General features: G+C 48.6%; 2 protein-coding genes across 2 annotated transcripts in view; both read left to right on the top strand.

The window, feature by feature from the left end:
- The window catches only part of LOC112225629 (activin receptor type-2A), a 679452-nt gene that overhangs the window by 286551 nt on the left and 375942 nt on the right, over positions 1–16959 (top strand). The gene's annotated exons all lie outside the window — the stretch shown is intronic.
- Positions 9173–16221, top strand: LOC112234848 (cis-aconitate decarboxylase-like). The gene is made up of 6 exons (XM_042306662.1): positions 9173–9410; positions 9872–9929; positions 10619–10806; positions 11604–11696; positions 13622–13827; positions 14716–16221. Exons 1-6 carry the CDS (start codon positions 9393–9395, stop codon positions 15659–15661), a joined length of 1509 nt encoding a protein of 502 aa, XP_042162596.1. The 5' UTR covers positions 9173–9392; the 3' UTR covers positions 15662–16221.

Raw genomic sequence — 16959 nt, 5'->3', positions numbered from 1 at the left:
AAAGCGTTCAAGTCCAGAAAAGCGATGACTCCAGCTGTGAACCCTATGGACCCTGCTGGAGAGATCTGTAGTATGAGGTCTGAAAATAGATAAGAGAGTACTGGTTACTAAACAGGTCACAGAGCATGGAGACGACAACAACAACAGCAACACTGACTCATTTTGCTGCAAATCTCCTTTTGAAATTATTGTATGATTTAGGCTAAACTTAAAGGCACATTCTTCCTGTTAGGATCTGTCAATGTGTGAAATGTGTGTGCATGTCAGTGCCAAAGATACATTTTAGTTTTGTGTAAACCTAATGGATAATAAAGTATTCTAATGTTTAAGGGTACATCCCAAATGGTACCATATTCCCTATATAGTTCACTAAATTTGACAAGAGCCCTATATAGGGAATTGGGTGTCATTTAGGAGGCAGCACAAGTCAACCGTGTACCTGCGAAGCGATACCATGTCCATGTAGCCCAGACAAGAAGGGATGAAGATGGGATGACGGACCCAAACCTCTGTCCTCCCCTGACCTGCAGTCTGCTGACCAACCCCAGTACCACTGTTCCCAACACCAGCACCCACGGAACGCTCAGCCGCAGGAACACCAACCGCTGACTGGACAAGGCCGAGTGGTGCGCCGAGAGAGCTACCAACCCATTGGTCAGGTAGAATAGAGTGTCAGTGATCTGAATAGTCGGTGGTGATGATGACAGCGCCCCCTGGAGTTTCCCCGGGGAACATCAGCATCACAGGAAGGAGCGGAGGCGGTCAGAGGAGACGAGCTGAGGACCCACTGGGATCAGAATCTTCTCAGAAATGGAGTTGATGAGGCGGCAGAACTTTGCGTAAAGCGAGGAGCGGGCAAACAGGGAGGAGGACACCCCAAAGAACATGTAGTGCCCCTGGAGGGGGATCTGCGGGACAGTGGAGATGGACAGCAGCAGGAACAATGCAAACAATGCATTGTGGGCAACTTCCAGGGCTTCGTTACTCAGACTCACCACTAGGAGGAGCAGCACCGCGGTCATGAAGAACCATTCACCAACCGTCGACTGTCTCCCAGCAGCCACCTCTCCTTCCGACACAATTACGGGCGTCAACACAAACTCCTCCTATGCCTTGGTCAGCCAGTAGGTGGCGTGCAGTCCAGCCTAGATGACCAGGTAGCCGTCATGGCGCAGGTGAGCTTAGTAGCTGGAGAGGAGCTGAGCAGCAGAGAGGATGGACACCCACACGGGCCCCAGGGAGAAGGATGTGACGTAGCCGAAGATGTAGAACAGCAGGATGAAAGAAGACACAGTGTCACAAAAAAAACTGAGCGCCTGGGGTTCAGTGTACCTCGTGTTTGATTGGATTGGTCCCAAGTAAGAGCACGTTAAATAGGGGGGTGCCGAACTCTTTCAGGATGTAGCACTGTGCCAGGCCTTTCACCAGCATGGTGGCGCTGCCGTACACGGCGAGAGGGAGGATGAGGAGTTCTAAAATACCGGGGACAATCAGTGGCCAGGCGGAGGACACTCCCAATACCGCAACCTTGAACAGCAGAGTCAGCGTGATGGCGCCAAACACGATGACATTTACCATGGCTGAGCAGAAGGCCAACAGGAAGGAGAGGAGGATGTAGGGGAGTTCAGCTGACAGGGATAGATTGGTTATGAAAGAAGTGGGTGTTGTCATGCTGCTCATTAGGTCATGTGACAGGATCAAGTTGGTAGTGATTGGTTGGGAGACACCCTGGAAGATGCATGTGGTGCCTTAGCTCCAGAGTGGTGCTGTAGCTCCCCCAGAGTGGTGCGTAGCTCCCCCAGAGTGGTGCTTAGCTCCCCCAGAGTGGTGCCGTAGCTCCCCCAGAGTGGTGCCGTAGCTCCCCCAGAGTGGTGCCGTAGCTCCCCCAGAGTGGTGCGTAGCTCCTCCAGAGTGGTGCCGTAGCTCCCCCAGAGTGGTGCTTAGCTCCCCCAGAGTGGTGCTTAGCTCCCCCAGAGTGGTGCCGTAGCTCCCCAGAGTGGTGCGTAGCTCCCCAGAGTGGTGCGTAGCTCCCCAGAGTGGTGCCGTAGCTCCCCAGAGTGGTGCGTAGCTCCCCAGAGTGGTGCCGTAGCTCCCCCAGAGTGGTGCGTAGCTCCTCCAGAGTGGTGCCGTAGCTCCCCAGAGTGGTGCGTAGCTCCCCAGAGTGGTGCCGTAGCTCCCCCAGAGTGGTGCGTAGCTCCTCCAGAGTGGTGCCGTAGCTCCCCAGAGTGGTCCGTAGCTCCCCCAGAGTGGTGTGTAGCTCCCCAGAGTGGTGCCGTAGCTCCCCCAGAGTGGTGCGTAGCTCCCCAGAGTGGTGCCGTAGCTCCCCAGAGTGGTGCCGTAGCTCCCCAGAGTGGTGCCGTAGCTCCCCCAGAGTGGTGCCGTAGCTCCCCCAGAGTGGTGCCGTAGCTCCCCCAGAGTGGTGCCGTAGCTCCCCCAGAGTGGTGCGTAGTTGATGAAGGCAGTGCTGATTAGAAGGCTGGAAATCAGCTGACACATTCCACCTATCAGGATCAGGTGAACACCTGCAAACACACAACACTGTTAGTGATGTTGAACAAACACTTAAAACAGACAACAGCAAAAACAAAGAGTAGAGTTAGTAATTGTGATAGTGATCATGATGGATGGATTGATTAGCGTACCTGCCATGATGTTTTCCATCCCGTGCGCCTGTACTCCGGTTCTAGTGGTGTTGAAGTTCTGCAGTAGAACCAGGAACGCACTGATCCCATTGGATAACATGCCCAACACCCCCAGCTCACCATAGAAACTGGCATGAAAACCATCAGAGGTTGCCATGGCGTCTGTCGTTTTAGCTACAGCTGTAAAGCAACAGAGACAGTAATAATATTATGTGAACATGAGAGAGAGGACAGCGAAGAAAATAATAAAAGAGAGACGGATGAATGATGAACATACAAGCTATTCAGTACCCTATTATTCCAGCATCAATCTGGGTTGAAGTGTTTAACTATAAGCCTCTAGGCTGGGGTCCCAAATGGCACCCTATTCCTTATGGGCCATGGTCAAAAGTAGTTCACTATATAGGGAATAGGGTGCCATTTGGGATGCAGGAACCCTAGACTGGTGTGGTTAGGCTGTTCTGTCTGTCAACACTCTCCTCGAACCCAGGGCTAAGTCTACCTCTTGCTCTAAATGTGAACCCAACATTGTCTCATTCCTGTCCTGCCAGTTTCTTTATTCTGTGGATTGGAAAAAAAAAGTATAAATGTGTTTCTAGTATAAATGTGTTTCTAGTATAAATGTGTTTTGGACAATAAACAACCAGAGGATATATTTGCAGAGTTGATGATGTCACTGGCCCAGTCATGGAGATATAAATATTATGTTGACTGGGACAGATGAGTTGACACAGGTCCTTCCCAGACAGAGAAAAACAGGCATCATTGGACCTTACTGTCTAGAAAGGGCTCAGGTTAAGATTTAGCTCGATACTTCGTGTTATTTATCACTGAACATAATGATCACGTCACCGTCTATATGAAAAACAGTAATCTACACTTTACTTTTTATCAAAACACATTTGTGAATTACCACATCCCTCCCTGCCTTTCTCTCTCTTACTCACTTTTCCCCTCCCTCTCTCTCCCTCCTCCCCGTACTTACTCAGCAATCCCTCTCAAAGAGCCCAGCAGTACCTCTCTACTCCCTGTCCTACCTAGTGTCAGATAGGTGCTGAGTCTCATATCCACACATTCCCAATAACAAACACAGGAGTCATAGTGCAGTAAGGGTGACTGGAGGGAGCCAGTGTACAGCCGGTGCCTGTGTCTAGAGAGATAGGAGGCTGCTGCCTTGAGAGATAGGAGGCTGCTGCCTAGAGAGATAGGAGGCTGCTGCCTAGAGAGATAGGAGGCTGCTGCCTTGAGAGATAGGAGGCTGCTGCCTAGAGAGATAGGAGGCTGCTGCCTAGAGAGATGGGAGGCTGCTGCCTAGAGAGATAGGAAGCTCCTGCCTAGAGAGATGGGAGGCTGCTGCCTAGACAGATGGGAGGCTGCTGCCTAGAGAGATAGGAGGCTGCTGCCTAGACAGATAGGAGGCTGCTGCCTAGAGAGATAGGAGGCTGCTGCCTAGAGAGATAGGAAGCTCCTGCCTAGAGAGATAGGAGGCTGCTGCCTAGAGAGATGGGAGGCTGCTGCCTAGAGAGATAGGAGGCTGCTGCCTAGACAGATAGGAGGCTGCTGCCTAGACAGATAGGAGGCTGCTGCCACTACTAGCTGATGATGATGATGCTCAGATGAGTTTGATCGAACAGAGAGAGAAGACGTTGCTTGCCAGATGTTCTGGAAGAAAGTTTGTCAACCTTAATATCCCATCCTGAGAGTGGGAGGAGCTCGAGGAGTTATTACGCCCTCACCCCCTTCACCCCTCGAGAGGTGACATCACTCCTTACCTGGGTTGTTCCATGAAATGAGTGCCTTTTGGTGTCCCTTTGATATTTTAAAGGGCCAATGCATGTGATTGTTCTCAATTAAATTTGTGAAAAATTAACAAAAATTGCTTCTTAGTAAAGAGCAATTTCTTTAGCAAAAATGTTGCTAGGACTGTATGGAGGTTGGGAGTGGGAAACTTAAAATGTGTTAATGGCAGGGATGTTTGCAACTCTTTCTTATTGGTCTATTACCTAATTTACCACCTGGTGATGTCAACAGACAGGCCAAACTCTATCCCACCAAAACAGGTTTCAAACAGTTCTTACACTAAAAGGATATTATCATAATTTTCACAACTTCACAGTATTATTCCAACCTCCGTGTGAAAATATACACTGAGTGTACAAAACTTTAGGTACATTGAGTTATTTTTATTACATTTTTTTGAAACCTTTGTTTAACTCGGCAAGTCAGTTAAGAACAAATTCTTATTTACAAACAGTTGCGCCCCCTTTTTCGCCCTCAAAACACCCTCAATTAGTCGGGTATGGACTCTAAACGGTGTCCAACGCTTCCCACAGTCATGTCAAATTGGTTGGTTGTCCTTTGGGTGGTGGACCATTCTTGATACACACGGGAAGCTGTTGAGTGTAAAATACACAGCAGTTGTCACGGCTTTCTTCCTGGGAAGGTGAGGCAGACCAAAACGCAGCATGGTTATAGTTCATGGTTCTTTAATGAGAACACATGAACAAACTACAAAACAATAAACATGAAAACCGTAACAGCATAAAACACAAAGACAGGAAACAATCACCCACAAAATACCCAAAGAATATGGCTGCCTAAATATGGCTCCCAATCAGAGACAACAATAAACACCTGCCTCTGATTGAGAACCAATCTAGGCAACCATAGACTTACCTAGACACCTAAACTGAACAGAACCCCATATATCTACAAAACCCCCTAGACAAGACAAAACACATAAATCACCCATATCGCACCCTGGCCTAACCAAAATAATAAAGAAAACAAAGATAACTAAGGCCAGGTCATGACAGTACCCCCCCAAAGGTGGGGACTCGTGGCCGCACACCTAGAGGGGAGGGTTTGGGTGGGCGTCTGTCCACGGTGTAGGCTCTGGCGCGGGACGTGGACCCCACTCCACCATAGTCTTAGTCCGCTTTTTTAGCGTCCTTTGAGTGGCGACCCTCACCGCCAACCTTGGCCTAGTAACCCTAACAAAGGGCCCACCTGGACTGAGGGGTGCCTCATTACCGAGGGGTAGCTCAGGACCGAGGGGTAGCTCAGGACCGAGGGGTAGATCAGGACCGAGGGGTAGATCAGGACCGAGGGGTAGATCAGGACCGAGGGGTAGATCAGCAGCCCTGGACAGGCGGGAGACTCTAGCAGCTCCGGACAGGCGGGAGACTCTAGCAGCTCCGGACAGGCGGGAGACTCTAGCAGCTCCGGACAGGCGGGAGACTCTAGCAGCTCCGGACAGGCGGGAGACTCTAGCAGCTCCGGACAGGCGGGAGACTCTAGCAGCTCCGGACAGGCGGGAGACTCTAGCAGCTCCGGACAGGCGGGAGACTCTAGCAGCTCTGGACAGACGAGGCGCACTGTAGGCCTAGTGCGTGGTGCCGGCGCTGGTGGTACTGGGCCGAGGACACGCACCTCAGGGCGAGTGCGGGGAGGAGGAACAGGGAGTACTGGGCTCTGGACACGCACAGGAAGCCTGGTGCGGGGGGCTGCCACCGGAGGGCTGGTGCGTGGAGGTGGTACTGGATAGACCGAACCGTGCAGGCGCACTGGAGCTCGAGCCTGCCCAACCTTACCTGGTTGAATGCTCCCGGTCGCCCTGCCAGTGCGGCGAGGTGGAATAGCCCGCACTGGGCTGTTCAGGCGAACCGGGGACACCATGCGTAAGGCTGGTGCCATGTACGCCGGCCCAAGGAGACGCACTGGAGACCAGATGCGTAGAGCCGGCTTCATGGCACTTGGCTCGATGCCCACTCTAGCCCGGCCGATGCAAGGAGCTGGTATATACCGCACCGGGCTATGCACCCGCACTGGGGACACCATGCGCTCCACAGTATAACACGGTGCCTGCCCGGTCTCTCTCGCTCTCCAGTAAGCACAGGAAGTTGGCGCAGGTCTCCTACCTGGCTTCGCCATACTTCCTGTGTGCCACCCCCCAATAAATTTTAGCGGCTGACTCTCGGGCTTTCTACCGCACCGCTGTGCTTGTTTCTCCAACTCCATTCTCCTATAACCCTCCTCGCACTGCTCCAGCGAATCCCAGGCGGGCTCCGGCACTCTCCCTGGGTCGACCGCCCACCTGTCTATCTCTTCCCAAGTCGTATAGTCCAGATTCTGCTCCCAAGTCCAATAATCCTGACATCACTACTCCTCCTGCCGCTGCCTGTCACCACGCCGCTTGGTCCTGTTGTGGTGGGTGATTCTGTCACGGCTTTCTTCCTTCGAAGGAGAGGTGGACCAAAACGTAGCGTGGTTATAGTTCATGGTTCTTTAATAAGAACACATGAACAAACTACAAAACAATAAACATGAAAACCGTAACAGTCCTAACTGGTGCATAAAACACAAAGACAGTAAACAATCACCCACAAAATACCCAAAGAATATGGCTGCCTAAATATGGTTCCCAATCAGAGACAACAATAAACACCTGCCTCTGATTGAGAACCAATCTAGGCAACCATAGACTTACCTAGACACCTAAACTGAACAGAACCCCATAAATCTACAAAAAACCCTAGACAAGAAAAAACATAAATCACACATATCGCACCCTGGCCTAACCAAAATAATAAAGAAAACAAAGATAACTAAGGCCAGGGTGTGACAGCAGTGCTGCAGTTCTTGACACACTCAAACAGGTTAGTCTATGTCATGGAAAGAGCTTTGTACTCTCATTGTATATAAAACACAGGAAAATCCTGTTTTTGACTTCACTGATCTTCTAAGTAGAAAATATGCACCTATGTTGCATTTTAAAAGCCATTTATATTTAATGACGTGCACTTTAATATAGACCACATGGACAATTCAATCAATCAGATTTGTTTATATTAATAGATTTGCTAAAGTGCCAAAATTCCAAATTTGACATGTCCCTCAGCACACTTTAACCCACTTAACACCAACTTTTCTCCAAGTTTTTACAATTATTGTCAAAATAAAATTTTATTGGTCACATACTGTCACGCCCTGACCTGAGTATTCTTTGTTTTCTTTATTGTTTTGGTTAGGTCAGGGTGTGACATGGGTGATGTATGTGTTTTTCTACTGTCTAGGGGTTTTGTAGGTTTATGGGGTTGTTGACTATCTAGGCGTTATATATGTCTATGGTTGCCTAGATTGGTTCTCAATTAGAGGCAGGTGTGTATCGTTGTCTCTGATTGGGAACCATATTTAGGCAGCCATCTTTGGGTAATTTGTGGGTTATTGTCTATGTCTAATTGCCTGTGTCTGCACTGTTTATATATAGCGTACCGTTGCTTTGTAAATTTGATTTAGTGTTCTTTCTTCATTAAATATAGAAGATGTATTCATATCACGCTGCGCCTTGGTCTCCTCCATTCAATGAACGTGACACATACACATGTTTAGCAGATGTCAGGTTGCAGTTGGAAATGAGATCTTGTTTTCAACTAGCTTACCTGGTTAAATAAAGGTGAAATAAAAAATAAATGTTAAATTAAAAATTGTCAGTGTAGTGAAATTCTTGTAAAATAAATAAGTTGCTTAGGGGCTGGAAGCGCGGCTGCCCTATCTTTCGACACCATCTTTCATCTGTAAAGCCCTAGTTATTTTGTTGTGTTGACAATGTATGTTCTGAAGATTAATGAAATAAAGGTTTAAAAAAATGCAAATGAACCTATCCCTCATTTTAAGATCGACCGGTCATCTGAACTGAACTCTTGTTTTAATATGGTGAAACTATTCCTTTTAAACAATGTTTTCAAAAGAGACATTGAACATCTAATAGTCAAATCAGTGTAAAAGCAGGTGGACTGGTTCTACTCTTTTTTTAAAAGCATTTTGTGGTGAAAAACTGGGTGGGTGGAGCAGAACACGTCAACCCTGTTATCCATAGATAAACAGGCTAGACATGTTTCAACAATTCACTTTTTTTTGCATTTTTTACTTCCATTCAATTGCCCCTCCCTGTTGCACACAAGCTTCCATCCCATTGTCACAAGGGAATTTATTGCTGATTTTAAGGTGAAATCGTCAACCCTGATACTTTTTTTTTTACACATTTTTTATTTATTTAACCTCTTGAGATGAGTTGTTTTTATTAGGTTCAACATATGCTCTTTATGACATTATTTTTTTGCCCCACCAAGTCACACATCTCATAAGGCACCGAATTGGTGGAATGACCCCCCCTGACCCCCCCTGTCCTGTATCAGGGATCTTTATCTCTCTGGAGTATAACATCACACCTTACCTAAGAAGAAAATGCCTTCCTCCTGATGCTGATGATAGTGAGGGAAAATCCCAGCTTGTTATCGGAGTAGAGGTTCTTGTTTGTGGAATTTCCTGCCTCTCTCTGTCCCCCTGTATGCCCCTCCCACCCTTATCTGCCCCCCCCCCCCTCTCAGTCCCCCTCCCCCTCCCTGCCCCTCTGTCTCCCTCCCTGCCCCTCTCTGTCACCCCCCTCCCTGCCCCTCTTTCCCACTCCCTCCCTCTCCCTGCCCAGTGTCGGGGATCTTTGTCCCTCTGGAGTATAAAAGACTGACAGACTTCACCTGAGAGACAACCTGCCTCCTCTTCTACATATACTCTTCCTCCATCCATTCATATATCCCTCCATCTCACCAACAGATCTACGAGGAAGAGAAATACGAATTGAGAGAAGGAGGACAAACAGAGAGAAGAGCCCAAAACGATAAAACAGAGGACAGACAGTCAAACAACAAGGGAAGAATTTAACCACAGAGAGAGTGACAACAGACAGAGAACATGCTCTTCAAAGTACAGGTAAGCACCAGTCACTATTGTCACTCACTATGCATATAACCTATATGAAAATTATATGAAATGATTGACATTTATAGTATGGGTCTCTCTCTATCCCATTCCCTGTCAGTGTGTCTGGTTAGAGACCTAGAAAGGATGTTGTTGACTGTTGGTGATGTGTGTGGCTGTAATATGAGCTATATGGACACCATGCATTAACTGATTAATCATACATTGATATATGTTAGTCTCTCTCTCTTCCACTGACCGTCAGTGTGTGAGGTTAGAAGCCGAGAGAGAATAAAGTTGTATGTATGTATGTCTGTCTGTCTGTGATTTGTATGGTGAATACTTCACGTCACACCTGGCTACACACAGCTCCCCAAGCTGTTTTATGTTCATTCTCTCTCTCTATCTTTCTCTCTATCCGTCTGTCAGGACTGTATTACTGACATACGGCTGTCTGTTTGTGTGTTTGTCAGAGATCCTTCAGACCCATGTCTGCTACACTGAGAGGACTCCACCAGTCTGCCCTGGAAGGTAAGTTCTGTTCAGCACTCTACTCTGTACTTTGTACTCTCTGCTGTCTCTATCCTGTGTTAGGATTTTCCTTTATCACAATATCAAAACACACACACACACACACACACACACACACACACACACACACACACACACACACACACACACACACACACACACACACACACACACACACACACACACACACACACAGAGAGAAACACGTTAGCTAAGTGTTTCTTTCTGGCTTGGATATGAGAAAGCTTATGTTTGACAGTAGTAAATATTGGTCTGTTCTGTTCTATTCATACAGGATGTGTTGGTCAGGTCTATACTGTACATAGACCTAGGCTACATAGACCTACATTGACATAGGCTGTCTGTGTTGGTTCTCTAACTCTCCTCTGTTTCTCCGTCTCAGTTCAGACGTGAATAAACTGAGCTTAGAACATACTGGGGAGGTTTTAAACATTCCTGTCTCCTCCTGTCCTCGTCTCCCTTCTCCTCGTCCTCGTCAACACCTCTCCCCCTTTCCCTCCCTCCTCCTCCTCTCCCCCATTCTTCCTTCCCCTTTCCACCTCTCCTCCCTCACCCCTCACTCCCCCTCCGCCTCCTCCTCTCCTCCCCCTCCTCCTCCTTCTCTCCTCGTCATCCTCCTCATCACTCTTAATTTCCTCCCATCCCCCTCCTCTCCTCCTTCCTTCTAGTGATACAGCGTCCAGCATCAGAGGACAGTGTGACGGACAGTTTTGGACAGTTTATCCAGGGTGTCCAGCCCCACCACCTGACCCCCACCCTGCTCCACCGTAGCAAGAGGATGGTTCTGGACTCCATTGGAGTGGGACTACTGGGCAGCACCACACACGTCTTCCAGCTGGCCCTACAACACTGTCAGGTGAGATAATAGAGTGGATACTTTATTGCCCATTGGTTACAACAGAAACTTGTCTTCTGCCTTTCCCAACACCCGATATACACACGCACACACATTGAGAGGCACAGGGTCAGCCGCACAGAGCGCCCCTGGATGCAGAGCAATTGTGGGGGGTTAAGTGCCTTGCTCAAGGGCCCAACGGCAGGCGATGGTGTATGGGCTCAGAGACAAGCAGCTTCTCAGCTGCTAGTTCAGTTCCATTCCCATTTTTGTGTCGCCTGGGACTTGAACCAGCATCTTTCAGCTTCCTTTTCTCCTCGTCTCCTTCCCTTCACCCTTCACCCTACCCCTAACTGATGTGAAAGCAGATAGCTTGTAGTGATGTCAGTCTACCAGGTTGGCACACCAGTGCAGATGAAGGAGAGCACACAACGTGAAGAGGCAAGGGCTTCCCTTACTGACAGCTCTATGATTCCAGCCCGGTGTTGTAACAGTGTGTAAGAGACAGCCTGCAGACAACACACAGTCACTGGGACTAGGGTTAAGGTTAGACAGAGACAGTTGACAGACTACATAACTGTTAGAGGCAGACACTCTGTCATCACTTAGTCAGGACAGGAATGAAGGAATGTACTCTGTAAAAATTGGTCACTCACAGTCCCCATGGTGATTAAGTTCATGTGTAGCTGTGTGGAAACACAGCGTGATATGGACACAGTGTTGTTAGGAAGAGGAGAAAAACAGGTTGTTTTAACAGTTATGTTGTCCATCTGTTCTTTCTCTCTACCTCTCCCTACTATCTCTCCTGTGTCCTGCAGCACATGTATGCTCCCGATGACGTCAGTTCTGTTTACGGACGCAGAGGAACCAGACTCTCCCCAACCCTTGCTGCCTTCGTCAACGGAGTGGCCGTGAGTAGATACATCTACAGTAGATCTGTATAGACATGAGTGTAGATATATGTAAGGAGAAGAGCATAAACACTGTAGCGGAGAGACAGTAGCTACGGTGGTAGGAACCAAAAATCTAAAATTTTGACTCATCAGACCAAAGTACAGATCTAATGTCCATTGCTTGTGTACCACAGATACCTTCATGTCTTAAAGTAGTGATGGAATGTTGTTCCTGTTGCTTATTTGAGCTGTTCTTGCCATAATATGGACTTGGTCTTATACCACATCACCACCACCACCACCACCACCACCACAATCATTCAGCCACACAACCTGGAAAAAGGAAACCCTCAACCTTCACCTTCTGTTTGTGGGTTAGAGTTAAACAGACAGATAGACAGGTCTCAATATGAATATGAAGCGATGATGGGCAGATACAGGCATGTGCACAGATAGAGGCCTAGGCATGCTGGACAATGTCTGCTACAGTTTTTATTGTTAACAGAGAGGGAGAGGCAGAGAACAGAGGACACTATAGGACTATGTGGACACTATAGGGCTCCTATTACGACAGACAGACAGACAGACAGACAGACAGACAGACAGACAGACAGACAGACAGACAGGCAGGCAGGCAGGCAGGCAGGCAGACAGACAGACAGACAGACAGACAGACAGACAGGCAGGCAGGCAGACAGACAGACAGACAGACAGGCAGGCAGGCAGGCAGGCAGGCAGGCAGGCAGACAGACAGACAGACAGACAGACAGACAGACAGACAGACAGACAGACAGGCAGGCAGGCAGGCAGGCAGGCAGGCAGACAGACAGACAGACAGACAGGCAGGCAGGCAGGCAGGCAGGCAGGCAGGCAGGCAGGCAGGCAGGCAGGCAGACAGACAGACAGACAGACAGACAGACAGACAGACAGACAGACAGACAGACAGGCAGGCAGGCAGGCAGGCAGGCAGACAGGCAGGCAGGCAGGCAGGCAGGCAGGCAGGCAGACAGACAGACAGGCAGGCAGGCAGGCAGGCAGGCAGACAGACAGACAGGCAGGCAGGCAGGCAGACAGACAGACAGGCAGGCAGGCAGGCAGGCAGGCAGGCAGACAGACAGACAGGCAGGCAGGCAGGCAGGCAGGCAGGCAGACAGACAGACAGACAGACAGACAGACAGACAGACAGACAGACAAGGCAGGCAGGCAGGCAGGCAGGCAGGCAGACAGACAGACAGAGGCAGGCAGGCAGGCAGGCAGGCAGGCAGGCAGGCAGACAGGCAGGCAGGCAGGCAGGCAGACAGGCAGGCAGGCAGGCAGGCAGGCAGGCAGGCAGACAGACAGACAGACAGACAGACAAGGCAGGCAGGCAGGCAGGCAGGCAGGCAGGCAGGCAGGCAGACAGGCAGGCAGGCAGGCAGGCAGGCAGGCAGGCAGACAGACAGGCAGGCAGGCAGGCAGGCAGGCAGGCAGGCAGGCAGACAGGCAGGCAGGCAGGCAGGCAGGCAGGCAGGCAGGCAGACAGACAGACAGACAGACAGACAGACAGACAGACAGACAAGACAAGACACAGACAGACAGACAGACAGACAGACAGACAGACAGACAGACAGACAGACAGACAGACAGACAGACAGACAGACAGGTCATAAAGTCAGAGTATCCAGCATAACATAAAAACATCCAGCAACTCACATATAGTTGTCAGCATTTGTCACTATTTATTCTCTCATGTGGTAAACCAACTGTGTACATCCACCTTCCTTGTTTTTGTAATTCAAATAACATTTTAATCATTAAATCAATGAGTCTGATAATAACTGTGGTCTTACCATTGTCTGTCTCCATTGTCTGTCTGTTGTCCAAGATAACTGTATCTGTTGTCTGTTGTGTCTGGGCTAACTGTGCCTATTGTGTGCCTGTTGCGTGTCGGTTGTCCTGTACAGACCCACTCCATGGACTTTGACGACACCTGGCACCCTGCTACTCACCCATCGGGGGCGGTCCTTCCTGCCCTACTGGCAGTCAGCGATATGCTGCCCAACAACAGAAAGCCTAGTGGGCGGGACTTCCTGTTGGCCTTCAACGTTGGGATAGAGGTCCAGGGACGCCTGATGAGGTTCTCCAACGAGGCTCAGAATATCCCCAAGAGGTGAGGACTGGACCATTTCTCTGGTGCTCTCTATGGGGCTGTAAAATAAAGTATTCTCAATGCCCACAGGTCTGTTTGTGTGGTATTCTACCAGCCTGTCTCTGGGATAGGAGAGGCTCAGTGGCTAGTCTAATTCGTTTAGTTTAACAGGTGGTTTCTCTCGGACATAGGTGTTTAAACACCATTACAGCCGTTCTACTGTGTTTACACTGTGAGAATGCGGTGAAATGACTTATCATTTGTTAAATCCCTCAATACCGCTAAAACAGACTCTCAGCCTCTCCTCCCTACGCAGACCTAAACTGTATAGACCAGATGGCTGTCCTGTCCAGTAGTATTCCATTCTGCACTAGACAGACACCTGTCCTCACTTTAGACAAATGCAGGTTAGCGTTTTTGATCAGGAATCTTGTTCTGGAGGCAGCTCTGCAGAGTGGTCACTATTTGGCACAGGCACAAAGTCATACAATCAGATTTGAAACCTAACCGCAACCATAACCACACTGCTATCCCTATTGCCTAACTCTAACCTTAAATTAAGACCAAGAAGCTAATATTTGTTTTCATGAATATAGCCAATTTTGATTTTGCAGCTGGCCTACCTAAGGGGAAAGCGCTCAGTTCTGCCTCCAGGACAAGATCCACGACAATAAACATCAACTTGCTAGACAGACATTTGTACTCACTGGCCCAGGAATCATTTAATAATGACTGAGACAGACACTTTACTCAAGATTACTCGATTAGGCTGCTACTAAAATAGACATGTTTATTTTAGTTTAGTCATCAACCTGTGCTTCCAAAACATCTGATCTCTCTCTGTCCCCCCCTCCCTCCGTCCGTCCCTCCCTTTCTCCACCCCCCTCTACACCCCTACCCTCCCTCCAGATTCCACCCCCCCACCGTCGTGGGTACTCTGGGTAGTGCTGCAGCCTGCGCCCGCCTCCTCTCTTTGGAACGCTCTCAGTGCAGCCACGCCCTGGCCATCGCTGCCAGCCTATCAGGAGCCCCCATGGCGAATGCGGCCACCCAGTCTAAACCCCTCCACATCGGAAACGCTGCGCGGCTGGGCCTGGAGGCGGCTCTGCTGTCCTCAATAGGACTGGAGGCCTCTCCTAGGGTCCTGGATGACACTTCCGGGGTCGCGGGGTTCAGTGCCTTCTACGAGGACTACGCCCCACAGCCTTTGACCTCTCCAGAGGAGGCGGGATTGCGGTTCCTACTGGAGGACCAGGACATGGGGTTCAAGAGGTTCCCGGCCCACCTGGGGATGCACTGGGTGGCCGACGCTGCTGCCTCAGTGCACAAGCTACTGCTGGGGGAGCTGGGGTCACAGGGGATGGGGCGAGGGTCACAGGTCGTAGGTCAGGTGCAGGACATCTTGCTGAGGGTTCCCCACTCCAAGTACATTAACCGTCCATTCCCGGAGTCGGAGCATCAGGCCAGACACTCCTTCCAGTTCAATGCCTGCTCTGCACTGCTGGATGGGGAGGTCACCGTGTTGTCATTCTCCCAGGAGGCACTACAGCGACCCGACCTGCTGGCCTTGCTGGGGCGTGTCCGCGTTGAGCATCCCCATGACAACCCGGCTAACTTTGACAACATGTATGGCGAGGTGCAGGTGACGCTGGTGGGTGGAGATGTGCTGAAGGGACGCTGTGATACTTTCTATGGTCACTGGCGCAACCCGCTGACCAATGAGAGCCTGAAGAAGAAGTTCTGTAGCAACGCTGGTGCGGTCCTACCTAGGGAAAAGGTGGAGGGGCTGATTGAGGCTGTAGAGGGCCTGGACAGTCTGGAGGACTGCTCTCCTCTACTGGCACAGCTGCAGTGAAACACACACACATCACAGACGTGCACACACACACACAAATATACACCTCATCACATCACTCTTTTCTGACCAGCTGATCTTTCTGCATTTCACATCAGGTGTCTATAGATATATACAGGCCATGAGCTTGCATCTTCAGGTGTGCATGACTTACGTTGGTTTTGGATGTTCTGTTTGCCAGTGGTGTAAAGTAGTTAAGTAAAAATACTTTAAAGTACTACTTAAGTAGTTTTTTGGGGTATCTGTACTTTACTATTTATATTTTTAACAACTTTTCATTTTATTTCACTACATTCACCACAACATAGTGAATGGCAGCACAGCCTAGTGGTTAGAGTGTTGGACTAGTAACCGAAAGGTTGCAAGATCGAATCCCTGAGCTGACAGGGTACAAAATCTGTTGTCCTGCCCCTGAACAAGGCCGTTGTTGAAAATAAGAATATGTTCTTAATACTGACTTGCATAGTAAAATATAGTAAAATACGTTCTGCTAACCATGTGTAAGTGACAAATAAAATTTGATTTGATTTGATTTGAATGCTTAACAGGACCAAAAAATGGTCCAATTCACACACTTATCAAGGGAGCATCCCTGCTCATCCCTACTGCCTCTGATTTGGTGGACTCACTAAACACAAATGCTTCATTTGTAAATGATGAGTGTTGGAGTGTGCCCCTGACTATCCGTAAATAAATACAAAATACTACTTTTAGAAGTAAAGTAATATTACTTTTTATACTTAAGATATTTTAATTACATTTACTTTTGATACTTAAGTATATTTCAAATCAAATACTTTTAGACTTCTGCTCAATAAGTCTTTTACTGGGTGACTTTCACTTTCACTTGAGTCATTTTCTGTTAAGGTATCTTTACTTTTACTCAAGTATGGCAATTGGGTACTTTTTCCACCACTGCTGTTTACTATAGTGTCATGAAGGGACTTTGCTTGTAGCATTTTAACACTTTCTACTGTGAGACAAGTTATGATGAAGAATCTACTTCCAATGTGAGGGAAGAGACATTTAACTGCATTGAATTATTTAAAGAATTAAAGCTAAATTAAGTTCAAATTAAGAATCAACCTCCAATTTGAGGGAGTTGGGATAGACTATAGGTGATTAACTTTAACTGTACATTAAATGATCTAAACAATCAAAGCTAAATTATTATAATGTACTGTACCTTTTACTGCATCCATTTATGGATTTACTGTGTTTACTTGACAATGTATCTCTACCGTTCTGTGTGGATTGGGAGAATGGAAACAATTCATTTGAATGATGGCTGTGCTATA

Source organism: Oncorhynchus tshawytscha, linkage group LG26 (assembly GCF_018296145.1).
Source record: "Oncorhynchus tshawytscha isolate Ot180627B linkage group LG26, Otsh_v2.0, whole genome shotgun sequence".
Taxonomy (NCBI): domain Eukaryota; kingdom Metazoa; phylum Chordata; class Actinopteri; order Salmoniformes; family Salmonidae; genus Oncorhynchus; species Oncorhynchus tshawytscha.
Note: the sequence above shows the minus strand (reverse complement) of the source record. Positions and strands in the feature narration are given on the sequence as shown.